Source organism: Gobius niger, assembly GCF_951799975.1.
Source record: "Gobius niger genome assembly, chromosome: 10".
NCBI classification, from domain to species: Eukaryota; Metazoa; Chordata; class Actinopteri; order Gobiiformes; family Gobiidae; genus Gobius; species Gobius niger.
The window spans coordinates 16,858,828-16,875,353 of record NC_136861.1 but is presented as its reverse complement, the minus strand read 5'-3'; the positions used below and the strand labels follow the sequence as shown (position 1 = coordinate 16,875,353).

The 16,526-nt window shown below is 41.3% G+C and overlaps 1 protein-coding gene across 5 annotated transcripts; it reads right to left on the bottom strand.

Annotated features, from left to right (window-relative positions):
• Nucleotides 1–3,564: 3,564 nt before the first annotated feature.
• ezh1 (enhancer of zeste 1 polycomb repressive complex 2 subunit) lies at nucleotides 3,565–16,382 on the bottom strand. Of its 5 annotated transcripts, none has more exons than XM_079564413.1 (20): nucleotides 15,922–16,382; nucleotides 14,703–14,889; nucleotides 14,166–14,291; nucleotides 13,299–13,421; nucleotides 13,092–13,209; nucleotides 12,423–12,656; nucleotides 12,213–12,315; nucleotides 11,810–11,973; nucleotides 11,628–11,719; nucleotides 11,388–11,544; nucleotides 10,563–10,747; nucleotides 9,677–9,768; nucleotides 9,584–9,612; nucleotides 9,376–9,501; nucleotides 7,812–7,990; nucleotides 7,463–7,558; nucleotides 5,976–6,057; nucleotides 5,722–5,805; nucleotides 5,552–5,636; nucleotides 3,565–4,441 (listed from the first exon to the last, which is right to left on the bottom strand). In XM_079564413.1, exons 2-20 carry the CDS (start codon nucleotides 14,880–14,882, stop codon nucleotides 4,381–4,383), a joined length of 2,316 nt encoding a protein of 771 aa, XP_079420539.1. In that variant the 5' UTR covers nucleotides 14,883–14,889; nucleotides 15,922–16,382; the 3' UTR covers nucleotides 3,565–4,380. The 5 variants fall into 5 exon arrangements, with proteins under 5 accessions (XP_079420539.1, XP_079420537.1, XP_079420536.1 ...); XM_079564411.1 differs by having other exon boundaries at nucleotides 3,566–4,441; nucleotides 9,584–9,615; nucleotides 16,093–16,382; XM_079564410.1 differs by having other exon boundaries at nucleotides 3,566–4,441; nucleotides 9,584–9,615; nucleotides 15,922–16,381.
• Between the last annotated feature and the right edge of the window lie 144 nt (nucleotides 16,383–16,526).

The following is a 16,526-nucleotide window of genomic DNA, read 5'->3' as shown; positions in this document are numbered from 1 at the left end:
TGCACGATTAAGGGATAAATCGACTCATGACTTATGTTTGAACGAAAATCAACATTTATCTTACACACGTCCAGGAGCATTAACATTTAACAGAACGCCAAAACTAACACAAGATTCACACATCGTTCACAACATGTTTTGAGAGGTTTAAGCTTTTGTTGTTGCCAAAATATTTGCGGTCAGTGTGATCTGCTAATTGCAACTATTCAAATATCAATTTTGATTGAATTGCCATGAACTGTGTGGGCAACATTACACAATCTCATTGATAAACATTTCAGGTGACAGTTTTTGGAGGATCTGGGAGACATGACCACACAATAACAGTGTACAGAGGACCACAACTGTAAATGCTTACCATTGACTTATACAGTATAGTATTTGAATAGACAGTAGCCACTGGTGCTAGTGTCACTGCTGCTTATTTACCTGCTTCAAGCTAAATGACTATAGACCTTTTGTTTGACATTAGGTGCAAACCAAAGCTTTGGGCTTCCACCGTTCACTCAGCTCTTCTTGAAGCACTTTTGTGAAGAAAAAAATAAACATTTGCCATATTACCTGCTATGCATCGTAGAGCATGGACGCACTTTGCAATGTCATGCAATAATAAGAGCTTCTTCCTACCACCAATAATTTGCTAAATAGCAGTTGAGTGTTTGTGTCAGAACAGTTTTTTATACAATGATTCGAGATGGGGTGTTCTGAATGTAAACTCTTAAATGTATAGGCAGGTGTTGCAGCTCGCTGAAAGTAAATGAGAAAGCTCAGGATTCAGTGTCCGAATGTTTCTGTAAATGCTCAACACTGTATTGTATGAAATGTAGATATGGCAGAAACAAGCTATATTTTTAACAATGTGCTTTGTCCAAATGAATGACAACGTTGAGGTTTTAGGCTGTGTTTGATTGCTCGAGTCATGTCATCTGCTGTGTAACATAACATGTCACTGAACTGCACCGGACGTCCCTATAAGTTGTAACATGGAGAAAAAAAACTCATCAAACGAAGCAATAGTTAGTGATTATTTGATGTATTTTGTTTTATAAGAGGCTCTTAGTCTTTTAACATTATCTTTCTTATTATTGTCAATAGGTGGCGTTCACGATTTAGAATGTGATGATGTCATAATGTCAGGTGGAGGGCAGGGCCAATACAACTCTATGGGAGAAATACAATTTTTGGAAGAAATCTCCAAAACGAAAATTGACAAATGTTTTTCCTCATCAGTATTTGATCGTGATTGGATTCACAAACCTGTGATATTATTTTTATGTCTGAAAGTCCTTTCTATTAGACAACATCACGGTCATCTTTTCGCATACTGTCACCAGTTTTTGACGTTTTTCGGAGAAAATAATTGGATATTATTTCATGTGTGCTGACAGAGGAGATAATGAACTTTGTGGCAGTTTTTGTTTCATGTGGATTCCTCCAGTAATGACTGAGATATGAGCCAAAAAACAAAGACATAAAAATATGCATTTTGTCAGTTGCTACGGTTACCATAGTTACCGTCAGTTGCCCTCCACCTCAATTTTAAACTATAGGCTCTTTGTTGTGATGTCACGTGAACGCAACCTATTACATTCTTTATTACTTTACTGATGTGTGTTATCGGTGTAGGTTTTTCAAACATGCATTTCACAGTGTTTCCATCTAATTGTAGCTGAGCATTGGTCAATTTTAGTAGCATTACAAGCACGTTGGTATAATCTGTACACTTTCATGTCTTGAAAATTAAAGTTATGATTAGATGATAGAGGAGTCACCAGTAGGGGGAGTCGGCAGAAACATTTTGTTCACTCAAGACTTTCTGCAGAATGATGTTCCTTCATCATCAGCCTGTTTCATTCATGAACTTCCACTGCTCTGTGCACTTAGAGGAGATAAAGTCCAATATGAGTCTGAAGATATTAGATACAGCTCACCAAGAAACACTCATAGCAGAGACATTTGTGACAATTGTGCACCGGGAAATCATTCATCTTTCATCGGATATCAGTCAAAAGTTGATGTGTTTTTATTGATTTGTTTTATTTTAATTTCAAAAAGCCTCACTGTAAATGACCATTACTGTGGAAATCAACAATCCAACCTGTCACCTGAATAAAAGAAGCTTGAAGATCTCGTTTTTTCCTTATTTAACAAAACTAGAAATAGCTTCACCTAATGTATTACACTTTATGCCCTCTTCAGGTACTGATTAAAGTCAGGAAAATAATCTATTTTGTAATGCTTCAAGTTGACAACCTCTGATAGAGAAAGTGAAAGAGACGTTTTAATGTATAAAGTTAGACTTTTATTTTATAGGCATATGCTGTACATAACAGTAAACTCCATTTGATCATTTCCCTTTAAAGATCTCATTTGTAACATGGGTTTTAAATAAAAATGTCTTCAGCAACAAAGTATTTGTATGGTATGTTACATTCACATAAGGGGGAATTTATTTTTGGTCAAAAACGGATAGATTTGATTTTATATATTGATTTAACCTCTTGAATCTGTCACTGATGCAGTAGATCCACAATGCAACAGCCTGTTCTGTGTGGATTCATTTGGCACTTCATGTCAGTTTTACAGGAAGACAACGGGCGAATTTATTCATCGTTTGCCTTTTAGGACTAAAATAATGTAAACATCTTACGTGCTAGATACAATGTACCAGTAAAATACATACTTTTGTAAAATCAAAACAGGAATGAGATCATCTTGAGAGGTTAGAATCTAAAGATGTAAAGTGACATAATACACGATATTGGAATTGATTTTTTTAACAAAGTATCACTTTAACATCCAATAAATCTCAACATAAATCTATAGAAAATATTCAGTCAGTGCAAAAAAGTGCAATTAAGAGCCATAATTAGTTACTTAATGAGTAAGAAAGGGCATCCGGAGTAATGGAGCTAAACAGTCCCGCCAACTGAGATTGACCTTCTGGTCCCGGAAGTAAAACGCTCTGGTTTTGTAAGCAAAAATCCTATTTTTCACAAAAACAAGAGCTTAAAGGCCCTATACCTGATTTTTTTTTTTTTTTTTTAATTCCAAACAATGATGGAGTAAACCCCTAAATTAAATGTTAGTTTTCTGACATTTTCACCATTTAAACATATTTGTAGCATCACAATTTATATCGATAGGCACATTTTACAATTTGCAGGGTCACTTTTCAGGGTCACTTTCACAAATATGTTAGAAAACTCCCCTTTAAGTTTTAGTAAATTGATATAAAAGCTTAAATGCTATAATAAACGTTTAGCGTGCACCTTTTTCCACAGATGTCTGAGTTTAGAATATGCTAAAGGAGGAAAAGACAAATTTTGCCCCATTTCTCGAAAAAAATCGGTATAGATCCTTTAAAGGCACGACGGAGGACAATCATGTGGAAATGGTGGTTAATGTAAATCGAAAAAATACCAAATATAAATACAAATAATGATTTTGTAACTTTGTGGTTTACAAACTGTCAGATAAATATTTGATTAAGAATGGTGAGCTTTATGATCATGAGTGAACACATTGCCAATCGGCCTCCACTATTCTTCTATTCGTATTCTTTTCGTGAAACATCCAGGAGAAAAATGAATGAGTTTCTTGCTTCCAGAGACCGGCCTTCGAGGTGAGCGTTGACTGTGAAACTCCATATAAGGCAAATGATTTGTTTTCATAAACAACGCCCTCAGATAAAATGTCACGTGTCATCTTTCCATTCTAACCTCTTGTTTTCTTCGTCACTTCTTTTACATTCAATCAGTCGGCTCTTGTCTTTTTGCCTATTTTTGTCGATATAGATGCACGTTAGCTTATTTTACCATATACTGTAGACAGTGTTGGCGCTGCTGCTGCAAAAGAAATTTGCTTTGTTGCTTCCCACTTAAAAAGTAACATCACATAGTAACGACCACAGAGCGCCGGACCAAAGCGTAAGTAACTATTCGAGGAGATAGCACATGCAAATTGCTGTATTATACGTCGCACTGACAGGAAAACAGAAGCCAGTCTAAAATGAGCGCATCTTACTTTTTTTTTAACAGATAAAATAACATTGTATAATCTTTAGTGCACTAAAACCATACAGATATATAGTATGTAGTATTTTTTATAGCTTATATTGTTGGATAAGCTCGGTTACAGTCCTTTGTAGCATGAATTGGGGGTTGTCACAAAATGGAGAGCTCCAATGAACAGGCACCTGCAATACACCAGGGAGGGCTATTTTTGGAAATGCAGCAGAGAGGAGGGAGAGGATGGGAGGGGGGCGCGGTGGGGGGGGGGGGGGGGGCTGCACGGACCCCTGCTGGCCGCGTGTGACACTACAGATAAGGTGGGAGGTGGGGAGTGGGAGGATGAAAAGTTGTGAATAGACGCAGCGGGCTAAGCCATCTCCAATTCCCGCTCGATCCCGACGTATTTGAGGGCGTCGGCTTGGCTGTATCTGAGGAGGAAAAGACGAGGTAAGTTTCAATTACAGGGTTTCTACAGGTGGCAGCAAGTTGAATGTAATGCTTTTTAATAGCATTTCAATACCCTAAGACTAGATTGTTAATGCCACAAATGCGAAAAAGCTTGGCATAGTTCATTACGTGGGATTTGGAAACATGGAATCAAACGCAGGAATGAGGGGAAATGTTTGATATTCAAAACTACATTGGACACAAATGGGAACTTTTGAGCAACAAATTGTGTAAAAATTCAGTCAGAACGGCAATTGCAACTTTTGTGTTTTTGACATTCATTTAATGACTTCTAATGCTTTTTAATGCCCCACAGAAACTAAGTAACTCATGCTCCTAGAGGCCATAAGTGCCACTGCAGACAAAGGGAGAGAGGGACATTGTACATTGTGCCACAACTCAATGACACAATGGAGATAACGTTTTTCACTCAAACTTGGCTGTAAAAACTGCTTAAGTGGCGCTAGCCCACAGCTAGCTTTGCCCATTAGCCTGTTAGCTTCTTCTGACTGTGATTACATTAGTGTGTATTGGGGAGCAGCAAAGTTGCATGGGTGGTTTTCTGGCCAGAGACACCGAAGGACATGAAAGACACCCCCATCATCTCATCAACAATTGTATTACCCCCAGAGAGACTATGAAAAGGATTTATTAAGGTAAACAAGTTTCTTCTGCTATAAGAAGCAAGTTATCCTAACCCTCGCCCTATCTGAAACCGGGGTCTTTTACAAAATAATAGTACTAATAATGGCAACCTATGCTTTGACGATACTTGAGTATCTGTGAAACTTCCTCTTAAGACTTAATGGTTGCACTTGACTTTACTGCACAGTAGTAAGCAGGTAATGAGATGGAAATGGAACTGTACCTGAGGAATAAAATAACAAGGGATTGAGTATATTACAGACCCATTTTTATATTTCTACCAATATGGAGGACTAGCCATGTCTCCAGCCTGAAAAATCCTCAAATAAGGCAAAATAAGTTCATAATTAAACCACGCCATAAGTACCATTATCTAATCTGATACTATGCTATTACTGTTACTGACTTTACTATAATGATTTAGGTTTTTTAGCTGTGGCTTTTACCTGTAGTCAAAGAAGAGCTCCTCTCCTTGGAGTATCGCCCGTTTGGCAAAGATCCCTATCCGGTGATCCCCATTCACCATCACCACTGATATGAAAGAACAGCACATATAGATGTCAAACCCCGATACAAAGTTACAGCATGACTTACTTACGACATAAACATGTCCTACCTTTTGCGTAGCAGTTGGGATTGACCGAATGGTTTGCAAAGCGGATTTTGTTCCCTTTGCGAGTGGCGTCTACGACAAAGTCTACTAAGAAACACACAGAGATTAGGGAATGTGTAAAAAGACATGAGCTGTACAGGAGGCTACATGGGACAGAGCAGGGACAGAGCAGGGACAGAGCAGGGACAGAGCAGGGACAGAGCAGGGACAGAGCAGGGACAGAGCAGGGACGGGGGGAAGCAGAGGGTAGAACTTGCCATTGTTCAGGTTGAAAAGGAAACTGGACATGTATTTGTCGTAGATGCGTCCACGCCGATCTGCCTCGTCCTGGGAGATGAGCTGTTTACAACGACACAATAGATAAACGTTTACAGTAATGATATGAATGATATGAATGATATGAAGGCAGGCGTGGAAATTAAGGCTGCACAATATATTGCCAAATTATTGTTATTGCTATGTTAGGTGACACAATATCCATATTGCAAGAAACATTTGCTAAGGTTTACACATCATATGCGAACACAACCTGAAACAAAAATACATAGTAACTTCAAAATGTGGAGAAATGTTTAGACACGGTTTTCCTAATTTCCAAATTACGTTCTATTTATTTTAGCCCTGATGTAGTGTTTTTCGAGCTCAATTGGATGAAAATAATTGTAATTGTTTTTAAAAATTTCAATAATATGTCACAAAAATATTGTTAAATCAATATTCAAAACAGTTCCTGATTTTCCTATATATGAGATAGAAGCATGTAATATAGCATGTTGCTTTCTTTAATCTACGTAAATAAAATAATCTAGTTCTATAAGTTATGCAGAACTGGCAGTAGTCAAAGTATAGTAATAACAGACACATTGAATCAGCCCTAAGAGACTGGCAAGGATGTGTTAGAAGTCAGTTATTCCTTTTGATAACAAAATCAATTGTAAAACGTAATAAAAAAATATTTGTTTTTATATAGAATATGTCTCTTTACTATTTAATCGATTGCCCATTTCGGTAATGCTTTAGAATACAGCCGGCGAGGGGTAACAAGAAAGTAATTACACATGTAATTACAAGTACAGGTACTCTTACAATGTATAACGAGGGGGAACAATGTGTAACGTGTGTCAAGGTGTAGTAAAGGTATTCATTTTCACCTGTTCTGCTTATTTTTTCTCTTTTCTCTTTCCGCTTGTTACATGCAATAATGTCTCACTTCAATTTACAGCCCATGCTCTCTGTACCTACACATTAGTTACAGTATACATGCAAATTAATAACGTGGTACTTTTCCTTGTTTCTGCTTGTTACAGGCAACGGTGTCTCACTACAAAAAATCAACAGCAATCAATAAAAATGCCTGGAGTCATGGCTTCACTTTCACAACAGTAATACTGTTGTCTTGCAACATTAAAATCCCTTTTGCCATAACTATGTGACTATTGCTCTTTGAATACCTTTACTACACCTTGACACATAGTTACACGTTGTACTACGTTGTTACACATTGTTCCCCCTTGCTACACATTGTAAGAGTACCTGTAATTACATGTGTAATTACTTTCTTGTTACCTGTACTTACACGTGAAACTCGCGAGCTGTATTCTAAAGCGTTACCCACATTTCATGTCTATTTTGCACACCCAGAGTGTTTATTGAGAGCAGATTGAACAAGTGAATTTCTCCATTGTGAGATCACTAAAGGCTTATCTTATCAAATCTTACTACAGAACAAACAGAAGGCACATACCTCTCCACAGTACTCTGAAATGAACTCATTTTTCTGGACAGACTCTTTGATGAAGGTGCCCCAACCGGCCACATCAGAGGGAGCCAAGAGCAAGTGCTGGAATTACAATTCACATTGCTTTAATGATCCAGCGGTGTATGTCTCAAAGCATAAACATGTTACATAAATACATTGAATTTCTAAGATTAGATTGTTAGTGGTAGAAGAAAGAGTTACTTCAGGTTACTTCTACAATGGTAAAGCAACTGTTTTTTTGCAAAGTGAAATATCCAAACATAATAGATAAAAGCAGATGAATGACCTAGATTAATCCCCATCTCTGCAAAGATTTAGTATTTTAGGTGTCTACCTTCTTGACTCCTCTCTGGATGGAGCAGTTTTTGCAGGACACCACCTCTCCGTCCCAGTGGTCTGCGGCGCCACACGTCATGCACAGATCTGGGTCGCACTCCCTGACGGCCAGGTAACAGGGGCACTGCTTTGTGTTGCACTGAGTCTTACATCTGCAGCCCGGGAAGCGGTTCTGACCTGCAAAGAGACACGTACGCAAACCACTGCTGTGAGATCCATATCAAAGACTGTCATCTTAAACCTGCCCAGGATTACATACAAAAAACCGAAAACTTTCTTTTAAGGAAAGACAGCTTTTGAACAACCCAAAAGATGACTTACACTCCATTTGTATTGTGTACCACTCATAGATAGACATAACATTACCCTTGATTTATTGGCACAAATATTCAAAAGCAAGAGATGGCGAGATACTATATATAATGCTTTCAGAGTCAGCAAAAAATGTTTCATATAATGCACATACAGCAGAGTTATGCAGAGGAGCTCATCATCAGAGCCCTCTGGTGGAAGAAATTCCCTCTGCTCTCTGTAAACCTACCAAATGCTACAATAAAAGGAGGATCAAGAAGAGTAAGTGAAAGTGTATGCTGTTTATAAGGCTAGTAAAAACATGTTCTTCTTCTCAGTCTTTTTTTGAACACTCCTGTTGCATAAATAAAGTAATCTAAACAGAGTGAGGGAAAGTCTTGATGAAACTGTTCCTAAAAGATTATTAGCTGAACGTCTCACTCGTCGCCCGTGTGTCTTTGGAGTGAGTGTGACCGCAGCTGTCTGACTCATCGGATCTCTGAGGATGATGTTGTATATCAGGCTCGCAGCTTGTCACTTTTCTTTCATTTCCCTCCAGATCGCTAAAGAGAGCACATGTGCAGCCAGCGCCGCTTCCTGTCTGGCACGGCTCGCTCTGTCTACGGGAAAAGGCAGGTCTGAGGAAGGCTGGTCCAAAACAAATCAACCAGAACCATCTTTCGCATTCATGACTGCCTCCCCTCTGTCCCGCTGACTTAACAAGGGACGGCTGTAGGTATAAGCAAACTACTGTGGAGATACAAACAACATTAAGTAATAAATACAATAGGCTGAATACTCATTTAAGTATGCTGAAACAAATGGAAAGTATACTTTGGGAACAAACAGACGAAGACATGAGGAATGACTGTTCCTCAAACAGCATTTAACACAAGGTCTAAGCTCGGCTAGAAACGGCCCTGGTCATGTGCGTTTAGTCCAAAGGCTGAAATACAAATGCATTCCTTCGTCATGTGGTTGCTGAGGAAAAAAACAGCTCTGGGTCTTTTATGCTGCAGTATCACACCCACCTCTCTCTCTCCCTCTCTCTCCCAACCAGAGGACACACTCTCCCCCCTCACTGCTGCCAAAACACTGCAGAATCATTTTACATTCTGCCTCTGCCCTGCTCTGCACCGTGGCATGAGAAAACAGCTTGATGTTTTACAAACAGAGGATTCAGAGGCGACTCTCGTCGGGCAGGGCAGGCTCACTCATGTGAAATGGTTGGAGTTAAAGCATTGGTGAAGCGTGTGTAAAATGACACTCACACTCGTGCTCACACTGGCAGAACTTCTCACAGAAATTCTGGGTCATAACGCAGGGGCAGGAGCTGTCACACGGGTGGTCCGGGTGGTCACATGGCTGGTAGTTGTACACCTGATTGGACGAGTTATCTGGACCAACAGAGGACAAGGCCTCAGAACAACACATTTAACTAACAATGGGGGTAAACAGAATATATGAGGCCCGCAGTACCTTTCTTCAGCTGGAGTTTTGCCCATAACCTGCTGCAAACACAAACATTTGTGTCAGTTTCTATATTCAACTGGGTGAGCAAGATAAATCTACCTGTACTTTCTTTTCTTCTTCTGAGGAGAGATGCCTCTGTCCTCCATTGGAACTCTGTGGATCAAGACTTCCTTTGCCGCAAACTCGTACACCTTTAACAAATAATCAAATAATGAGCCTAATCTGTTTTACAAGGTCAAATCATTGTTTCTTTGTGAAGTGAATTGTCTCGATTACACCACAGAACTTCCAGTTCCCTTCTGTCCTCTGCTATCGAGATCCTGTATGACATAAACACACGACCATATTGGGCTGCCAAAACACAGTCTTGGCTTGCTCCCTCAGACACAGGCATGCATAATTATATAGCTGCTTTCCACATTTCAATGGCAGAACTACAAAAATGCACTCTGAACATATTCTGATAGAAAAGGACGGTCAGAGAAGTGTGTGTCGAGTTTTTGTGAATGAGGCGTAGAAATAACTAGCTACCTGGATGTAGGACTCTCTATTAGTAAAGTCAGAGATGACAGGCGTTTGCACAAACATATCACATATGAAAAGAGAATAGGAGGGGAAGCCTCCATCTGGTAAACATCTATATTTATTGTGCTACATACCATTCTGTGTGACTTTCACCCAATTATCCGAAACCACAGGAAGTGTGTAATAGCACACCACAATGATACAAATAATTCTCTGTTTCTCTATTGCATTTCTATATACAAGTGCATGACATAGATATTAGTCAGACCACCAAAGACAATTGTACTTGACACACTTAACATCACGCCAATCTTTGCCTTTTTGAACTGAATGGACATTTAAGCTCATACACAAATTGTTTCCTGAAAATAACTTAATACATATATTTTTTCACTCATCCACAATGGCAGAAATGATTGACAGACTGTGTGTTGGCACTAAGCTGAAAAAGTGTGATCACCTCTTTGCAGTTCTTGGTGCCGATGAGGCGTGCGATGGAGCAGAAGTTGTTGAAGTATGTGCCATGAAGGACCCTGAAGAGAGACTCTTCAGCTCCGCTCCACTCCACCACACAGCAGGCTGGAGGCACTGCATCCTCCTCTCCTGGACGCTGTTTAGTGGGAGTCTGGCACCGAGAATTCCCCTCTGTTAATACAAAGACACTCATTCATATCTTTGGAATCATGCAGAAACACCTTTAAAACTTGGCTACATTTTAGCTGCAGGCTCAGCAGACACAGAGTAAATCTGTTTTTGGATTTCAGGATTGATGCTTGAACACAGCAGCAGCAGACGGACTAATGTTGCTTGGCAACTGGCCTAAAGCAGAGAGCACATGCTCCTCCTCTAAGTATTATATTAATCTATTCAACAATCTGTTTTTCCACATTATTTCGGCACGTGTGAGGAGTCTGCTGAGTCACTGGCTGAGTATGGGTTTTGTAACGCCAACAGAGGCTTCCAGTAAAGCACTAATGACAATACACAAACAAACAGCTTTAGAGAAGAAGATGTTCCCCCTGCAGCTGCACATGTGACGAGGACATAAGAAAAACATGCAGGAGGATATGAAGCGGGAGAACCTAATGCTATGTTTATTTGACTTGGTGAGAGTTTACTGATCCTACGACAAGACAAAAGTGGAGGATATGAGTGGAGAGTGCACAATGCACATGCGTCTGGGAAGGGTTATTTACTGTTTATAAAGGCAGTTAGAGTCTATGAGACTGTTTTATACATGTGTTATTCAAAAGTATGAAGAATGTATTTTAAAGAGTATCCCTACCAGAGGAGGAGGTGGTTTCATGGTCACTGTCCACCTCTTTGCCCTCTTCACTGGACGGCCCGGGACAGCTGGTGCCGGTGGGGCGCTGTGGCTTCTTCCTCTTCCGGGACCTTTGGGACCTCAGCATGTTCTGCTCCACAAATTCTTTAGCCCCTTTCTTAAAAACAAAAAAAGTCACAAGAATACAACATAAAGTATAACATATATGGGAAGACAAAGTCAACTAATAACTCCATTAACCTGCAGCAGGAAGCAGTCGGCACCACACGGCTCAGTCTCTATGCGGATTTCTTTGCTCTTTCTTTTGTAAACATTTGGCGTGGCATGGAAAGCTTTAAAACAAGTGAAACAGACTACTCTCAGATTAAAAAGGTAACATTCAAACATTCACCAGCAGTGTAACAGTATAAAAACACCCTTACGATGGAGGAAACAGTCGTATTTGAAGCAGCGTCGACAGAAGAGAGTGTGGAAGGAGTGCAAGGACTGCTCGCGCTGCACAGACTTGGCGAAGGGGCCGTCCAGGTTGGGGGTGCAGAGGGGAGGCAGCTTCACTGGGTTAGGAGGCTCCAATAGGTCCCTATACCTGACAACATCACAGAGGATTGCAATAAGGCCCTATTAACTAATTAAGCAAAACATTATAACTACCTGTCTAGCGTTTACCCATAGAAATATTAGCAGTAGCTTGTGTTATACTTTTTACACACACACAACACATTATGAGATTATTTGCACCCAGTTCACTAGGACTAGCAAAAGAAAGTTCATTATTGCTCTACTGCCTGAATGTCTCCTTCGCAGGACATTCTTAGTCATTCTTACTTTTCCTTAAGCTCCTCCGTGGTGCCCTTGTAGGGAAACATTGAAGCGATGGCTGTAAATATCTTATCATTGGGAATCGCCTTGCAGGTGGACAAGTCCCTTGCTGCAAAAAACAAAACAAAAAAAACAAAAAAGTGCGGCATTACTAACTCATTTGTATTACTACATGTATATTTTATGCACAACGCGCTGACTTGATTGAACCCGCACCCTCTGTAGTGCTTCTCCTCTTCCTCCTGCTGAATGGCACAAAGGCAGGTTTGGGGTCCGGTTTGGAGTCGTCCGAAGTGTCCACTGCAGAGCTGCTCCTCAGAATCCGCTCGTCGTCTTTCTTCGCTGCTGCCTCTAGTGCAGCCGGCTCCTCATCTTCCTCCTCATGATCCGGGTACTGGCTCAGGGCCTCCACCAGCTCCTTAAAGACCTCATCGCTGATAAACCCACCCTCTGAAACAATGATAAACATGTCATTTAGCAGGGGAGGCTGAAGCAGACAAATGAGTGAGGAACAATGTTAAAAGTCATCAGTGCATTCCATTGAGTTGCAATAGAAATCCTAAAATGATATGACTGTAATTTTTTTTTGTGGAGTAGCATTAAGACCCTAACTGGTTAATGGAGAAGACTCCAGTGACAGGAAGAAGCTGCAGAGGCTCATGATCTTGCTGCTGTGATGGCGATTACAAAAGGAGAGTGCATTCAAATGATTGATTGGAGTGATGACTGGTTGAGAAGAAAAACGCAGGCTTTGATCGGCTGACAACAACAGACAGGTAACATGAGCTTGGTAATTTAAGCTTCCTTACTGAATTTATGCCTCAGCTTCAAATAGAGATGGAGACATTTATGGCTTACTATAAATAAAAGTTAAGACGGTATCACCTCTGTCGCCATGGACACCATCATAGTTGTCAATCAGCTCCTCCAGAAAGGCCTCATCTTGCTCCAGGACCTCATCGCCCATGTACGGGATGTTGTGAAGAAAAGTCTCATCCTCCACCTTTTTCATGAGAACATTTATCCAACATCAGACAATATCTTGCCCTGAAGATAAACTAATAAAATGCTGTGATTCCACTTCCTTCATACCATGAAGTTGTGCTGCAGAGGAGACCAGGAGTACATGAAGGGGATAGCTGCCACAGTGGACAGTGGTCTCAAAGGAACGGACTGAGGCTTGAACGATGGGAAACCAAACTCCACAGAGCACATCTGAAATGAAGCAGAGCACCAGCTTCATTAGTGTAAACCAGACCAGGGTTACATAACATAAGGTACATAACATCATAGGTTTTTGAAGGTCTTTTTTTCAGAACCAGGATCATTGTCTAAATATAAACAAGAAATGTGCCTGTTACAGTAGTCATAGGAAATGTCATTAAAATGTGTATTTAAGAAGCATTGGAATGACAAGAAAAAAAATTCACATAAGTATTCAGAGTCAAAAGACTGCAGATCCATGCTCTCAATTCTGGGCATGGTGTCTATGAATCTATATAAAAAGTAAATTGATTGGTCAAAATTTGGAATGGCGCACGCTTCCAATGTTAAAGGTGCATTATGCAACTTTTTATGTGAAAATTTAAGTTGATATTTGTTCGTACTTGACCTTGTAGTGACCCAGTGGCTGTATGGGTGGTCAGCATGGCGCCTTTACTTTCGATCATAGGTCTCTCTAGGTCATTCCAGGATCAATTGTTTGGAAGGTTTTCATTGCTGATGGACCCTCTCACTAGAAAACCTACAAAACAAGTGATCCTGGAGTGTTGTAGAGACCACCGTGATCGAAAGTAAAGGCTCCATGCCGACCACTCATACAGCCGCTGGGTCAAATAAGCACAAATATTTAAAAAAAAGTTGCATAATGCACCTTTAAGGAATCAAATTAAACCAACATTTTTTTTTTTGGTTAACTCATACAGCAATTTGAAAATGCACTATGTTGGCCTCACACACCTTCTTATTTGGTAGAGCTCCATTGGACGTTGACACAGGAATGGCTTGAATTCTGAGCTTACTCCACTCTGTGTTTAGCACATTGGTCTGGTCCTCAATCTTCTGTCTGTTTGACATGAACAGGTTCTGGACACCAACAAGGATCAAACAGACAGAATTAAAAAGTACTGTGAACTATCTCGCGTCTCAGGATAGATGGATTTAGCACCAGCTTGACTCTACTCCGCTCTATTTACATCTGCTCGGCACTGGTTCTTTTCCACAACAGATAAAGGGGGCAAGGTCCTAGTGCTGAAACCTACAATACGAAACAACAACAACAATGGAGGCTGGTGGCTGCTTAGTCCCAGGTGTTCATAAAGCCAGAGGAGGCTGCAGACCGCAAAGTAAACACTGTGGACGAATACAGGTTTTGGAGGGAGTTTGTTCGCATATGTTGAAATTAGTCAAATTAGCCGAATAGAAGAGAGCTGAGTAGAGCCAAATACAGCCAAGTGGATGTATAAGTGGAAAGGCCTCCATGTGGTATATCCCCACCTTGACTTGCTCTACTTTCCTAAGGCGTTTGAGTTGGCGCAGGCGCATGTATTCGGACTTGACTCGGCGTCTCCACTCCTGTAGACTGCGAGAAGGGGCACAGGGTGGAGCAGGGGGTCTTGGCGTGGACGGGGCGGTATCAGTGCCAGGGGGTGGAGCGGCCGTGGGTGGGTCCTCCATGGCTCTGCTGTGAAAACAAAAGGATGATTCAATGGTGGGATGTGAAGAAATGCGAAGGTTTATCCAGGAAGTGTGTGCGCGGAAATTAGGGAAGAATGATTAAACATTGCACTGTGATTTAATCTATGCCGCCGTTTAAGTAAATTGACATAATTGCTTGGTTTAACTATAGCTTTACTTCAATGCTATTAACAGTTGTAACCAGAGAATCAACACAATTACAATCCACAGCCTACCTCGGTCAGAACATTATGGAAATTGGAGACCATCTTAAAATATGCCAGCAGCATTTATTTGGCCAAGTAATTAAAGATTAAGAAACCGACCATTGGGAAAAAGAAGCACGCCAGTACGCTGCACTTTCTTTGCCCACAGCTGAAGGCAGCCAACTCTCTGGATGTAAAACTTCCCCATCCATCTTCCCGTTTAAATGCCCGTTCACAAAGCGCCCCCTTGTGTTGGCAAAACAAAACTGACAGCTGATGTGTAAAACGCAGCCCAGCACACGCCTTTGAACGAACCAATGGGACCCAGTTGAGGGGTCTTTGCATCGCACTACTTACCCCTACACACACACACACACACACACACACACACACACACGCGTAGTAAACACAATCCCCCTGCGTAATTACGCGTATAGGCCATACATGTGCCCGTTTCACCTCACGGGGCATCCACATTGCTCTGGGGTGGGCGTGCCGCTGAGAAAACCAATATGAAGCGTAGCTGAAAAGTGCGTAGTAGCCTTCGGTTCCCCCCTGTTTCATAATCTCACTATTGGGAGTTCACGTACAGGCTGAGCGCGTGGTCGTAGCGGGTAATAAAGCATGCACACTAACAAAACGAGGCACATTTGTACGCCGTGTCCATGCTGTAAGTTGTGCACACGCTGGAGCTGAAGTGCGCTGGAACTGCTTCTCTCCCCCATTCGCTTCTAAGACGTGCGCACGGAGCACCACTACACACAATGAGCGTGTGTGATTGACGCGTGTGCACGACCTGCCCTCTGCAAAACAGTGTCGCAGTTATTTAATACCTTCAAATACGCCGTCCCGAGTCCTTTTTTTTCCCTCTTTGCGCAACGCGATCCAGTCCTCTCTCCTCGTCCAAAGCAGCTTGAAGAAGTGCTCGCTTTTTTTTTCTCCTTTTTTTTTTTGTGCTACGGCTCTGACGCAGATCTGGAGCCCACGAGGCGAGGAGATCTCACCGAAATCCCAGCGTTATCCGCGGTCATGGTGCCACTGCTGCCTACTGCCGCTGCTGTAGCGTGTTGTTGTTGTAGATTAGGGAGGAAAGCTGCGCACTTAGCCACAGCGGAGCACGAGCTGAGCCAACCCGCGAGCGAGGATGACGTCTTTATTAAGATCACAGCCTTCCCCGGTAGCACCTCCGTCCGCGATTTATGACTATTCCGCTGCGTCCTAGGAATAGAAAGAAGCGTGAAGCAGCAAGCGGCGCACGGTTTATTTCGGAGTGCACACACAGGAACTGATGCAACTGTCCACACACAGCCAGTTAAAGGAAAAGACGGGCGATGGGTCATGTCTGTATCATGCAATAAATCATAGCGTATTAGACCCAAATGCCACATGCTTCAATTGCATCTTCATAGCATATTTACTACCGGGTTATGGAGCCGCT